At 40.6% G+C, this 14418-nt stretch overlaps 1 protein-coding gene across 1 annotated transcript in view; it reads left to right on the top strand.

Annotated features, from left to right (window-relative positions):
* Nucleotides 1-14418, top strand: part of NAIP (NLR family apoptosis inhibitory protein) — a 68875-nt gene that overhangs the window by 25576 nt on the left and 28881 nt on the right. The window contains 5 exon segments of the mRNA XM_077280681.1: nt 2844-2886; nt 5094-7220; nt 9266-9445; nt 12502-12663; nt 14311-14397. Of these exon segments, the coding sequence (XP_077136796.1) occupies nt 2844-2886; nt 5094-7220; nt 9266-9445; nt 12502-12663; nt 14311-14397 (2599 nt within the window).

The raw sequence follows: 14418 nt of genomic DNA, 5'->3' as shown, positions 1-14418 counted from the left end.
TGCTGGCTGCCCCTTCTACTGTATGCGGTCACGTGGGGCCGCCGATTAGAGTCATGAATATGTGGCTCCACCTCCCATAGGGGTGGAGCCGCCTATTCATGACTGTAAATGAACGGCCCCACGTGACCGCATACTGGAAAAGGCGCGGTCAGACCAGGAAGCATCGACAGCCAACGAGGGAAGCGGGTGAGTATTTTCAGAACAGCGGGGGGGCGCACAGGGGGTGGGGGGGCGGCGGACACATAGATCTTTCTTTTAAACACTATTATTCATATCTTCTATGCAGCAAACGCTGCTGCACAGAAGATATGAATCGCGGCTTCAGCACGATGCAGTGTACCACACGCGTGGATACCACACCCTCCGTGTGGTACCCACTCGGCACACGGGCGGCACACGTGTGCCGCACGTATGGCCTACGTGAGCTCACGGGCACACGGACACGGATAACTCCGGTACCGATTTTTTTCCGGTACTGGAATTATCTGGACGTGTGGGACAGCCCTAAGGCAGTGAAACTGTCACGGGTTTACCGCAACAGAGAGGAGCTAAAAGACAGCAGCATCTAGTTTCTCCTACTCCTGCGCTGAATAGAAGTATTTCACCTTCATATTAAACGGTGTAAATTTCTTTGGGCAGTGCAGGGTTTAATCTGCTATGCTGAGAGCTCTTGGAGCTAAGGCTCTCAGCTGTGCACTGTTAGCCACTCCAATCTCCTATATAATCTTGGTCCTGACTGACACACATCGTCAGAGTTAGCTTTTGCTGCATGACGGATGTTGTTGGTTGTTGTTATTTGAGTAGTCAATTGGTGGATTTATCTGTGACTGGTGCTAGGTTTTTGTGAGTGTGATAATTCCCTTTCTTCTACTACTTTGGTTTAACCCCATCCTTCACTTCCCGGTGAATCACTCTGTTATATGTATGTGTATATTTGTATGTTTGGTATTTTCTGTTACCCCAGTTCGTATTACCTTGTTAAGTCTAGTTGGTGTATTGCGGTACACTACTACAGACAGAGGGCAGATTAAGGAGTTAAGGCAAGGTATGTAGCCCCGGCATCTTCACCATCAGAAGTAATCCAGAGAGCAGGGTGAGCTAGAGCACCCCTAGCGTTAGGGACAAGGAAGGAAACTCTTGGTCCCGGGACACCCAAGAACCGAGGTGTGACAGAACCATAATGTAGCACAATATAGAAAATGGAAAACAGTGTTGATGAGGTGCATTTAGGCTGTCTACATAATCAGCCCATGCAAGCCTGCCAGCAAAATGGTCTTTTGTCAGGTGAACTGATCTTATATGCATGGAATCATCTTTTTATCATAATAATTGTTATTTGCAGCACATCACTAAATGCGAACAGTGGATGTCCTGCTGATAGCATGATATTGTATGGGGACAGATCCATAATTTTATCAATTGTTCTGTTCTCAGCAGTATTCGTCAGTCTGTGTAAGCAGGTTTTATTAAGGTGTATTGACATGTCCAAATCAGTTCATCTAAATGCAACATACAGTGGGTACAGAAAGTATTCAGACCCCTTTAAATTTTTCACTCAAAACCAGTCTCATACATAGGAATGACAGGTAGAGAAACATGATTCATCAATCCACAGAACCCATTTCCACTGCTACAGAGTCCAGTAGTGGTGGCTTTACACCTCTTCACCCGACTCTTGGCATTGTGCTTGGTGATGTAAGGCTTGCACGCAGCTGCTCATGCCATAAAGCTCCACACGTACAGTTTTGTAATTATGTTAATGACAGAGAAGGTTTGGATTGAGTTGGCAGAGCATCAGTGAATTTTCTGCACTATGTGCCTCAACACTCGCCAATCCTGCTCCGTAACTCCGTAAGTCTGTCACTTATTGGCTGAGTTTCTGTGGTTCCTAAACAGTTCACTTGTCAATAATAACACTCACAGGTGATCGTGGCATTTTTATAAGGGAAGAAATCTCATGAACTGACAAAGCTCTCATTCAGTGAGCTCTTTAGTATGAGCCATTCTTTCACAAATGTTTGTAAAGACAATTTATTGTTGGACTGTGATTTGAGAGCCGAGCCTCTCAGTAAACGTCTATATACGTAAAAAAAAAAAGTGTAGAAATGGAAATAGCTCAAGAGCTGATTTCCTGAGTTGCTGTCTTCAGAAAAAGAGTAGACAGTTTCTTAAAGCAAAGTGTAAAGTACCAAATGTACGCACAGTACTCCAAGTCATCAACATCCTCTGCCATTTCCCGGCTGAACTTAATGGACATCTGTCTCTTTTTCTAATGCTCTAGTTTTGTAACAAAAAGACCCATCATACATACAGTTGTGCTCAAAAGTTTACATACCCTGGCAGAATTTTTGCTTTCTTGGCCTTTATTTTTCAGAGAATGGGAATGATAACACCAAAACTTTTTCTCCACTCATGGTTAGTGGTTGGGTGAAGCCATTTATTGTCAAACTACTGTATTTTCTCTTTTTAAATCATAATGACAACCCAAAACATCCAAATGACCCTGATCAAAAGTTCACAGACCCCATTTCTTAATACCATGTATTGCCCCCTATAACATCAATAACAGCTTGAAGTCTTTTGTGGTAGTTGTGGATGAGGTTCTTTATTTTCTCAGATGGTAAAGCTGCGCACTCTTGGATGTTTTGGGTTGTCATTATGATTTAAAAAGAGAAAACACAGTAGTTTGACAATAAATAGCTTCACCCAACCACTAACCATGAGTGAAGAAAACATTTTGGTGTTATTATTCATATTCTCTGAAAAAAGGCCAAGAAAGCAAAAATTCTGTATGTAAACTTTTCAGCACAACTGTAGCTACATATGCAATTCTTGTTTTGCAGCCTATTAAAGACAAGAAGGAAGAAGTCCACTTGAAAGTCAGCGGTAGGCATATTATATGATAACAATTTTTACATACATTTGTGTGCTTTAACCCCTCAGTGACCAGGTCTGACTTGGCCATAGTGAGTAGTTGTACTATTTTTTTTCATTTGTGCCTCTCCTCATTGCAGCAGCCATCATTTTTTTTTTATTTATTTAACTGACATAGCTGTACGAGGCTTTGAGCTATGTGGGGCAAATTGTATTTTTTAGTGCTGTTTTGGGGTACATCATACTGTATAATTTATATATCATATTGTGCGAAAGTTTAAGAGAGTTGTGGAAAAAATGAAAGTTTTCAAAAATAGAAGTGTTAATTGTCTATTTTTATCAATTAATAAAATGCAAAAGAATGAAGAAAAGAGAAATCTAAGGCTGCTTTCACACTAGCGTCGGTACGGGGCCGTCGCGCTTCGTCGGCCCGACGTACCAACGCATACTGTGAAAAAATGCCTGATGTGGGCAGCGGAAGCAGTCTTAGGACACTTCCGCTGCCCCATTGCAATGTCTGGGGAGGAGGGGGCGGAGCTTCGGCCGCACATGCGCGGTCGAAAATGGCGGACTCGATGCACAAAAAAAGTTACATGTAACTTTTTTTGTGGCGGCGGTCCGCCAAAACACGACGCAACCGTCGCACGACGGTTGCAACGTGTGGCAATACGTCGCAATGCGTCGGTAATGTAAGTCTATGGGGAAAAAACGCATCCTGCAGACAACTTTGCAGGATGCGTTTTTTCTCCTGAACGATCAATTCTTCTATGCACACTTAATGGCAGACAGTTTTTGATGTACTTTTAGAGGGAAATTGTTTCAAACATCTTGGATAACTAACCCCTGATCTGTGGATGTAGGCTTGTGCAAAGCCTTTTGTCTCTTCAGACACACCCGTTAATGTGGAGATAAGAGCTCTGTAGAGGCTATATCATCACTTCCAGGACTCTTTGTTCTTTTTTATCCTGAAGATAGATGGCTGTGTTGGTTGTTGTCGTGCTGCAGAATAAGTTTAGAGCCAATCGCACGCCTCCCTAAATGTATTTCATGATAGATAAGTATCTGCCTGTATTTCTTAGCATTGATGACAGCTTTAATCTTAACTAAATTCCCAAGAAAAGCATGGAGTTCTGGAAGTGGTATGTCCTCCAGAGAGCCCCGATTTCAGGATTATCAAGCCTGTAAGGGAGTACATGAAAAGGCAGGATTTGCACAAGCCTACATCCACAGAAGATCTGTGGTTAGTTCTCCAAGATGTTTGGAATGTCCCTGCTGAGTTCCTGCAAATACTGTGTGCCAGTGTATGTAGGAAAATTGATGCTGTTTTGAATAGAAAAGGCGGTCACACCAAATTATTGATTTGATGTAGATTTCTCCTTTGTTTGTTTACTTTGTATTTTGTTAATTGATAAAAAAAACTATTAGCACTTCTTTTTTTATTAAATCTTTCTTATTTTTGCAGCATTGTTTTTCACACCGGGATAAAACTTTTATACAGTACTATGTATTTATATAACAATGTAGCCCCATTTAAAGGGGAATACAGCCTCCTGCACAGGTGTCACTAGCAGAACTGATCTGAGCCTGCTAGGATCCAGTAACTATGCTATGCTGGAAGAGAACCAGTGATCATGTTACTGCCAGGCTCTGGATAAATCTTGGCAGTTTCAATGCTTTTGTATGCTGCATTGCGCTTATTACATCCTATGTAGCTGGCAAAATCAAAGACATAAGCGGTAATAAACTGCTTCTGTCTTCTAACAACTGGGGGAAAAGACCTGCTCGTGCTACACTGCAGGAGCTATAATCCTGTGCCATAAATTTACAATAATACTGGCTTAAAGCCTGTGACCAAGCACCGTAAATTTACCGCGTTCGGTTGTTAACTGGTTAAATGTGTCATATAAAATTCTTTCAATACTTATATCTGAAATAATATCAGTCATAATTTTAAAGGGATTTTTCACTACTTAGATACTGATGGAATATCCTTAAGATCGGTGAAGGTCCAACATCCAGAACCCCCATTAATCTTCTGTTGTATCTCCGGCAGCAGTTGGATATAAACAGTGCACGGAGCAATCAATATATAAGTAGTGGATAAACCATTAATTGTGATACAAATTCTCTTTAAAATAGGTCTGTTTTTAAAATCTACCTTGTTTGGAGGCCCCACCATTCTGCTTTCTTTACAATAATTTTACATTTTATATCGGCAGGTTCAGACATCCACAATGAATTCTGCCCTGTTGAAGTCATGGAATTAAGAAAATCTCTAATAGAATTTTATAATGATCCAAAATTCAGAAAACTACAACCATTCCCAAGCTCTTCTCATGTTTCTATTGATTTGAGCTCACTATTTGCCGATGTTTCTATTGTATCCAAGAGCATCACAAACAAGGCATTGGGTGTAATGACTTTACCAGATATTCTAACAGATCTGAATGACATCACCATCATAGAAGGGGAAGCCGGAAGTGGGAAAACTGCTCTTCTCAGAAAGATTGCCCTTCTGTGGGCCTCAGGATCCAGTCCTATACTCAGTAGATTTAGTCTCGTGTTTTATATTTCCCTTTCTTCTGTTGGGAGACATCAAAGTCTGAGTGATGCCATCTGCCAACAGTTGATTGGATCTTCGACATTACTCACCGAAGAAAGTCTGCAGGAAATTATAAAGAAGTTTAAGAACCGGGTTATGTTCCTCTTGGATGACTATGGTGTGATGGACTCCCTTCCAGAATCCATAGAGGAACTCATAAAGATGAACCACTGGAACAGGTTGAGCCTGGCAGTCGCAGTGAACACCGATAAGGGTCGGAATCTTCGCCAATACGCAAGGGCTACACTCAGCATCCAAGAATTTCCCCACAGTAGCTCCATTTATATCTTTAAAAATCTTTTTTCACACAATTTATCAATTGTGGAAGGAATTACAATGAAACTGATCTCTACAAACACATTGCAACTGGTTTTGAAGTCTCCACTTTTTACTTTCTGCCTATGTGTCTTATGGGCACAAGACCCAACTGAAAAAGTATCTGTAGACACATTGGTATGGAAGTCGTATCTGATGCATATATTTTTGAGGCATCCTACTGAAACTGAAACCATCAATGCTGTTGTCCTTTCATGTGAGGAACTTGCAATTAATAACCTCTTTAAGTCACGTTTTGAATTCACAAATGAGGACTTAAGGGAATCTGCAGTGAACATTGATGATGCTCTTAAATCTAAAATATTGAGCATGTTCACATCTCAGAGACTCCATCCCATTTTCAAATTTTTTCACCCATCATTTCAAGAATTTTTGGCTGGAAAACGAATGAATGAACTTTTGCAGTCTGGAGATGCAAGGGAAAATGAGAAAGGCCTGAAGTTTCTCCAAAACATTGATACCATCTCGAAAGTCATTGTACCTTCCTTCTATTTCTTAAAGTATACATGCATGCATTCTCCTGAAAGTACAACAGCTGTCATCTCTCACATGTTCAATTTGCTAGAGAGCAGTGATGCATTTCATTGTCAGAGAGACAAGAAAAATGTTCACCTCCAACAGCACCCTGAGCTCGAAATCATGGAAAGTTTTTTGAGTTTGTCAAAAGTCATGGAAAATTTGAAGCGCCTGATGCCTAGCATGGGATTCAATAATGAATCTACAAGTGATGTTATACTGAATAAGGCAATTGCTTTAGCTGAAGAGAGTAACCATCTCTCTTACTGCGCACCCATCATTTTGAGCTTTCTCAAAGGAAAAACCATATCTATGGTTTTTTCATGGCCAAATATAGGACTTCTTCGATTTTTTCATAGATATCCGGAAGGATTATGGTTATTGAAGAGAATGGAAATAGTCGTTCCTCCTGCTAATATGGGTTTTAACATGAACTTTTTGAATACCGAGAGTTTCAAATCTCTTTGGTCTGTGCCAACAGTTGATGCAGACTACGCCAATGCATTTGAGCTTACATCCAATCTGCAACAAAAGGCACATATATCAGCCTTGGAGTATTTGGATATAAAGATTAATGACCTGTCAACACTGGGCTTCAGTCCGGAAATTCACAGAATCTTGTTGCTAACCGTCAAAGTGGATGGTTGTCCTGTGGAAAGCGATAATATCCTAGTTAATATTATGTTTTTCTGTACTCTCTCCATTCAAATTGGTCTGGACTTGAACAATTGCCCAGGATTTCTTGAAAGTATGTGGCCCTGCATAGATCAATACAAAGGTTCCATTACAAGCCTCAAGACCTCATTTACAAAGTTGACCATTGAAGACCAAGAACTAATTGCATATCTGACCTCATTGCAAAGTCTGAAAATCGTTTCAATGCCACCACCAGGTGAATATTGCAGATAAAAAAAAAGCTTGAAGGTGAAATGTATTAAATTTTATTTATTAAGATTGGTCCCCACAAGCCCTCATGTAATACTGTACATGGGGCAAAAGAGTCTACCAGCCTGTAATATGCAGATCTTTTAATTTAAGGCATGGGGAATAGGTCCATCAAACTGCAGCCATCTGCTCAGTGTTGCTTGGTATTGCAACATAGTCTCGTTGAAGTGAACGGGATAATGCTGCATTACTTCACAGTCTATACGAAGTAAACTGTGTGCAGGTATACAGAGCAGCGAAACACTGAAGAAGCTGCAGCACTTGCCTAAGTGCACTAGCCCTTTTAAATAATTAATTGGCAAGGGTGCCAAGATTCGGACCCCCACCAATCTTATATTGATGTCCGATGCTTACAATAGACTGTCAATATTCGGATCCCAGAAAACAATAATTCCATTCTAGTGTGAGCAGGCTCGGACTGGCCCGCAGGGAGAAGGGTAAATCCCCTGGTAGGCCCCTCTGCAGGAGGAGGCCCTCACCTTTCTATATAAGCAGTAATTGCAGTAGTTTTAACAATACACTGGATTTATTATGTACAAGCAAAGCCAGCATATCTTCATTTATGTAGCAAACTACCCAGTGTGTTATTATCTGAAAGCAGAGGTAGATTTGTGAATGGGAGTAGTGCAATATTTGCATGTAGCTGAACTGTGGGTCCCCATACTCATTGTTACTGGTGAGCTCTTGGCAACCCAGTCTAATGCTAACTGTAAGTATTATAAACCAGACTGAAATGTTATAAGACAGAAGGAATACCTGACATAGGACTTGAATATAGGGTGAAAAAATCCCAACTATTACCAAAAGTGTCATTACCAGCTCATTGTTCACCCCTCAGTCTTAGCTGCTAGAGAAAAGACCACTAATTCAGAACCTGCATTGCTAGTTATTGTATTCTTTTATGTTGAACTAGACTGTGGCCCGATTCTAACGCATCGGGTATTCTAGAATATGCATCATGTCCCCGTAGTATATGGACAATGATGATTCCAGAATTCGCGGCAGACTGTGCCCGTCGCTGATTGGTCGAGGCAACCTTTATGACATCATCGTCGCCATGGCAACCATTATGACATCTATGTCGATACTGTGCCCGTCGCTGATTGGTCGAGGCCTGGCGGCCTCGACCAATCAGAGACGTGGGATTTCCATTATGACATCATCGTCGCCATGCTGTGCCCGTCGCTGATTGGTCGAGGCCTGGCGGCCTCGACCAATCAGAGACGCGGGATTTCCAGGACAGACAGACAGACAGACAGACAGAAAGACAGACAGACAGAAAGACAGACAGACAGACAGACGGAAAAACCCTTAGACAATTATATATATAGTGTGGCCCGATTCTAATGCATCGGGTATTCTAGAATATGCATGTCCCCGTAGTATGTGATTCGCGGCAGACTGTGCCCGTCGCTGATTGGTCGAGGCAACCTTTATGACATCATCGTCGCCATGGCAACCATTATGACATCATCGTCGCCATGCTGTGCCCATCTCTGATTGGTCGAGGCCGCCCGACAAACCGTCGACCACTCCATATAAGGTATGGTCTACAAACCGCCGACCACTCCATATAAGGTATGGTCTACAAACCGCCGACCACTCCATATAAGGTATGGTCTACAAACCGCCGACCACTCCATATAAGGTATGGTCTACAAACCGCCGACCACTCCATATAAGGTATCCTGTTTGTAGACCATACCTTATATGGAGTGATTTCCAGGACAGACAGACAGACAGACAGACAGACAGACAGAAAGACAGACAGACAGACAGACAGACAGACAGACAGACGGAAAAACCCTTAGACAATTATATATATAGATTATGACTGCTGTACAGAAAATAGTGGGAACATTGTTGGCGTAGGGGACTATATCCTCCTCATGTCTAATGTAGGGGTAATGTCACTTTATAAACATCCCCAATGTGCATTTCATGCTACTTTTACTATTAAATAGCATTATTATTATTATTTTTATTTTACAGAATTTGTACTTTCCAACATATATTCTTTTAAAGAATTAAAAGAACTGGTGGTGATCTGTCCCATAGGTGAAAATAAATGGGAAATCGTTAATGTTTTATCAGATGAATTTAAATGCCTACACAATATTGAAAAAATTGTGCTTGAGAATATTTGCATTGAAGGACAGGCCAACAGATTGGGTGAGTTTATATATTTCTAATATTTATGCACGCTGTATTTTACGTTTGTGTAAAACCATGTGCCAGACACAAGCAAATAAAAACCAAGGATTCAGCAAACTTACATATAAAATACAAATACCCTGAACTCTTCATCCAACTGGTGGTTGGTCTAACAAATAATGAAGTCCTCAAATGCAGGTCCTGAACTCCTCTGTTTTATGTGCCATATAGGAGTCTGACTGTACATATAAGAGCAGGTCCAGTAACCCACTCATGGTCAGGACTGTGTGGAACCCGGCATTTTACTATAATACGGTGTATGAATATTAATAAAACACAACACGTTTGCAGAACTGTTTGCCCATGTGCCCAAATTATGTTGAAATTGAAGAAAAAAAATAGCTGATAACAACAATTGCACAGAGCATTAATGTATGAATATAGCTAACACCTGGACTATTATATTAAGCTCTAGTAACTTTACGTTTGTGTCTTGTGTCTTCTGGTAGAGATATGCAACTGAGAAATTCCCGAGTCTCACCTCTCATACATGCTTGTGATGTATTACAACAAGGGAAAAAGAGAGACCAGAAAGTCTAATAAAAATGTAACTCATTTTATTAAAGACATTAAAAACATCAACTCATAAATGCACATGCAATGAAAGATGACAAAGATAAATAATGTAGAACAAAGGTGAAAAACATCAGCACCAAACCCCAGCATAAAGGAATAGATAGTGGAAGGGAAACACCTCAAAATAATCGCATTACATAAAAAGTACTAGTGACATTGTTATTCCTGACTAGCAGTCCTGTGCTCCCATAAACTATTAGGTTAAGTAGCCATCTCTACCTGGTCCATAGTAAGTCATAATCATCAAGACTATAGTAGTTATGCCCAATAGGCAGAGAAAATCATAGAAGAACAAGTAACACAGATAGTCAGGCAACAAACAAAGTTAGGTCATATAAGGAGGGTCTTACCCATAGTATCCACACAAGGGGTTAACTGCTGGCAACCCCGACGCGCGTTTCACATGGGCTTTTTTTTTGTGGAGTACTTTGATGCATTTGCGTGTTTCTGTTTGGTTTCAAAATGCAGAATGAAAAATGGCAAGTGCGTAACTAAAAATACGCAGCTAAAGAGTCCAAAAATGCATAAAATTCATTATACAAATTGCCTCTTCAGAGAGGAAGAGGATTTGAACACTGGTGCCGCCTATTAGAAGTAGTAATTCTAAAAGTCACTATTGACATTGAAATTTGTGGGAAATTTAAAGCACCATTCCATTGTTTTAATTTTACCTCTGGAGTGATGACACTAATGTGTAAGTTCTTTGCACTTATTATCTTACTTATCTACCGCCATTTTCATCTTTTTATTGGTGCCACTCTGGTCGTCTTCTGCAGGTTGTGACCTGCCAGTGTTTGCTGGGTGAGCCAGAAGTTACTACTCAATGTAAGTCTATGAGAGCCAGAACGAGACTCACATAGACTAACACTGAGTGCTTGTGGCTGTTACCTCTGTCTTCCAGTAAGGTGCGACCACAAGATAGCACCACAGGACCGGAGTAGGTCCGGGACGAGCTGAAGACGGTAAGTAAAATACTAGGGTCGGAGTCTTTACGTTAGTGGTTCCACTCCAGCGCTGAAAGAAAAAAAAAACATTGGCGTGGTGCTTTAATGGAGAGCACCCAGCACAATGTTTGAGAATGCACTAGTGCACACGGGCAATTTTCCAGCACAGAGTGAGTTCACTCAAAATGCAGTTTTTGAGCCAAAAACCAGACATGGATCCAGCAGGAAGGAGAAGACCCCATCCCAATTACATCCACTCTTGGCTTTGGCTTAAAAACCCTACTACTATACGAGCCTAACTAAACACTTTGTGACAAACTACCAATACTGAGCAAAAGTGCCACGTTTTTGTAGTATTTTTATTGTTTGTGGACTTTTTTTTGTCCAAAAGCACTGCAGTCAGATATTCAAGGGAAAAATCTAAAACTAAAAGCTGAGGATCACCGGCTGGATCAGTCAGTGACCGCTCTGAGCAAGCACTGGGTAGAACAGACCTGTTAATTCTTAGGCCCATAGTTAAAAATATAGTCCCTTTAGGTGACTAAATCCTAAGGATGCCATTTCTCTCCCATAGACCTTCCCTTGGTGCTGGTGGGTTGAAATGGTAACCAGAGGCCCACCATCTAGATGCTCCTTGATTAGTAAACTGAAAATAAATGGGAAAACTAACAGTTTAAAAAAACTAGTTAGATAATTAATTGAATAAATATATATCACTCATCTTTTACCATTTTGAATCTATCTAAACAAAATAATGAAAAATAAGTTTAGGTTTGTCATGTCTGTAAAATGCCAATCTTTCAAAATATTAAAGTATTTAAATACGGTATATGTCATAAAGAAAAAAAAAAGAATGCCACAATTGTGGGTTTATTTTGGTCTTCTCGCTAATCCCCAAAAATGGAAGTGATCAAAAGTTATACGCACCCAAAGATGATACCAATAAAAACTACTGCTTGCTATGTAAAAAATAAGTCCTAGTAAAACTCCACCAATGGGAAAATAAAAAAATTATGGAACTTGGAATGGCGCTATAAACCAAATGGCAAATAAACTAAATAAGCCTTCATATGGCAACAGAGCAAAAATGTTACTGTTCTCTGAAGAAGAGGAGAAAAAATTAAAGTTCAGAAATTAAAACTTGCTCAATCATACATTGAGTTTTAGGCCGGGGTCACACTTGCGAGTGCAATGCGAGAAACTCGCACGAGTCTCTCACATCAATACTCGGCACTGCCGCAGGACTCGGACCGGAGTGTGTGGCTGCTTGTATTTCTATGCAGCTGAACGCTCCATTCCTGAGAGCCGGCGGCAGTGCCGGGTATTGATGCGAGAGACATGTGCGAGTTTCTCGCATTGCACTCGCAAGTGTGACCCCGGCCTTATGATCAGATACAGTCAGTACTTCAACAGCTGCACTGTGTAATATTTTTTTTATTATTATTATTATTATTATTATTAATAAGAATCCTTGTTTGCATTTTTACATTGCAGCCAACTTTATTGAACATTTCAGTAATCTGACCTCCTTTACAATGAGGTGTACATACTGCCCCGGATTGGAGAATATTATTAGTTCATTATGTAAGAATGGAAAGATGAAAGAACTTCGTTTTCCAGAACTAGGACTTTATAACAAGGAAATTATCCATCTGGGTATGATCTCATTTTTTTATTTTTTTTTGTAGTCAGAGAGAAGCAAGTTCCACATTCTTGTTTCCAGACAAAGTTTTTAAATTATTATCTGTGTACCATATGCATATAATGTTGCTACTCTCATTATTTAATTGGTTATGAGGTCCCTATGTAAAGTGCCCGCCTGTGGTAGCCTGCATAACGTCACGGCACTTCACTGGAAAATCGTGTCCCAGTGCCAATGTGCTATCATATGTGGGGTGGATCATACTCACTTGTAGGCCTCAGGCCTTCACCTTCCCCAGGCCTCCATCTTCAGGAGCCGCCGCACATAGATCAAAGGACATCCGGTTCATTTTAACATGTAAAAATGTATAGGACAGTTCAAGGTCATCACACTGCAACATACAGTGCTGGGAACAACACCTACAGTTCCTTGTTTCCTTATCACAGCACACCCTCAGCATCGCTAACTGTTCCTCCTGGACTATTCCCACGTTCAGTGGCTCTCTCAGCCCCTGGTATTTCTCGTCCAGTCCCACAGTCCACCTGGGATCCTTGACCATCCCTTAACGTGGTTCCATGTCCATTGTCCCCTGTACTACAGAGCCTTGAGCTCCAGACGTTGTAGGAATGTCCACAAGGTATTCTAGTACGGCCTCCCACTGACATGAACGATAGATACTTGCTAACGCTAGCAGTCCACTGCACTTAAACTAGACCTTAGTTACTGTACACTACAAAGGCACTGAGCCGGCAGCTATCTTCAACTCTCGAGGCCCCATGTGGGGTTGTTCACCTTGTGGGAAGGGTGTTGCATGTCCCAATGTCCAACAAAGAGTTTTCAGACTCAAGTGGCAATAAGACCTACTCTATTACACACCACATTAATTGTTCTTTTCGGGCTGTGGTCGGGCTGTGGTGTATTGTGCCAACATGTCCTTGTAAGGGAATCTTGCAGGAGAGTGCGTGAGCATATTCTAAACATTGATAATGCCAGACAGGAAGATAATAACTCCAACCTAAAGTCAATCCCTCCCCATTTTAAATCTATGCATTACTGTGATCCATCATTCTTACGCATCATAGGGATTGATAGGATTTTGATTGGTCCCGGGGAGGGGGGGGGGGGAAGCACCTTGAAGTGCCTCCTTGCACAAAGAGAATCTATGTGAATATACGAGTTGAACTTTAATTCCTCTTGGGCTTAATGACCATAACACTTTTGTTCCTTTTTTCCCAGTTTAGGATTTCACATATTGTGATACTTCCCATATACTCTTATACATGTATATTCTTCTGAACTTGTCATTCTTATTGTTTTTATGAATTTTTTTTTTTTAATTATAAAGTATACTGATTTTATTGGCTTGCATTTTCTTATAAGCACTGATAAGACATGAATGTGTTGCCATCAGTCAGGATTTGGCCCAGAAGTTGATAACCAACTGCCAAGGGGAAGTGCAGGAATCTTGAAAAATAAGTGTCCACACTGTAAATGTTGAATTTTACGGTTGACGTACTTGCTTATAAAAGTTTAAAAACTTCTGAAATGCTTAAAATTGTCTGTATTATATGTTAACAGTTCTGCAACTAATTGACAAATGTAACTTGCTTCCTATTTCAATCATTATATTTGGTGTCATCATGTTTTTTCTTTTTATCAAGCTGCTGCTCTCCCCTCATTCACAAATCTCAAGATTTTGGAAATAGAATTTCAATACTGTGTAAGCGCTGAATCGACAAAAATATTTGGTATGGTTTTTTTTATTATTA

The sequence above is a fragment of the Ranitomeya variabilis genome, chromosome 1 (genome assembly GCF_051348905.1).
Source record: "Ranitomeya variabilis isolate aRanVar5 chromosome 1, aRanVar5.hap1, whole genome shotgun sequence".
Taxonomy (NCBI): Eukaryota; Metazoa; Chordata; class Amphibia; order Anura; family Dendrobatidae; genus Ranitomeya; species Ranitomeya variabilis.
The sequence above is the reverse complement of the archived record's forward strand: the minus strand, read 5'-3'. Positions and strand labels throughout refer to the sequence as shown.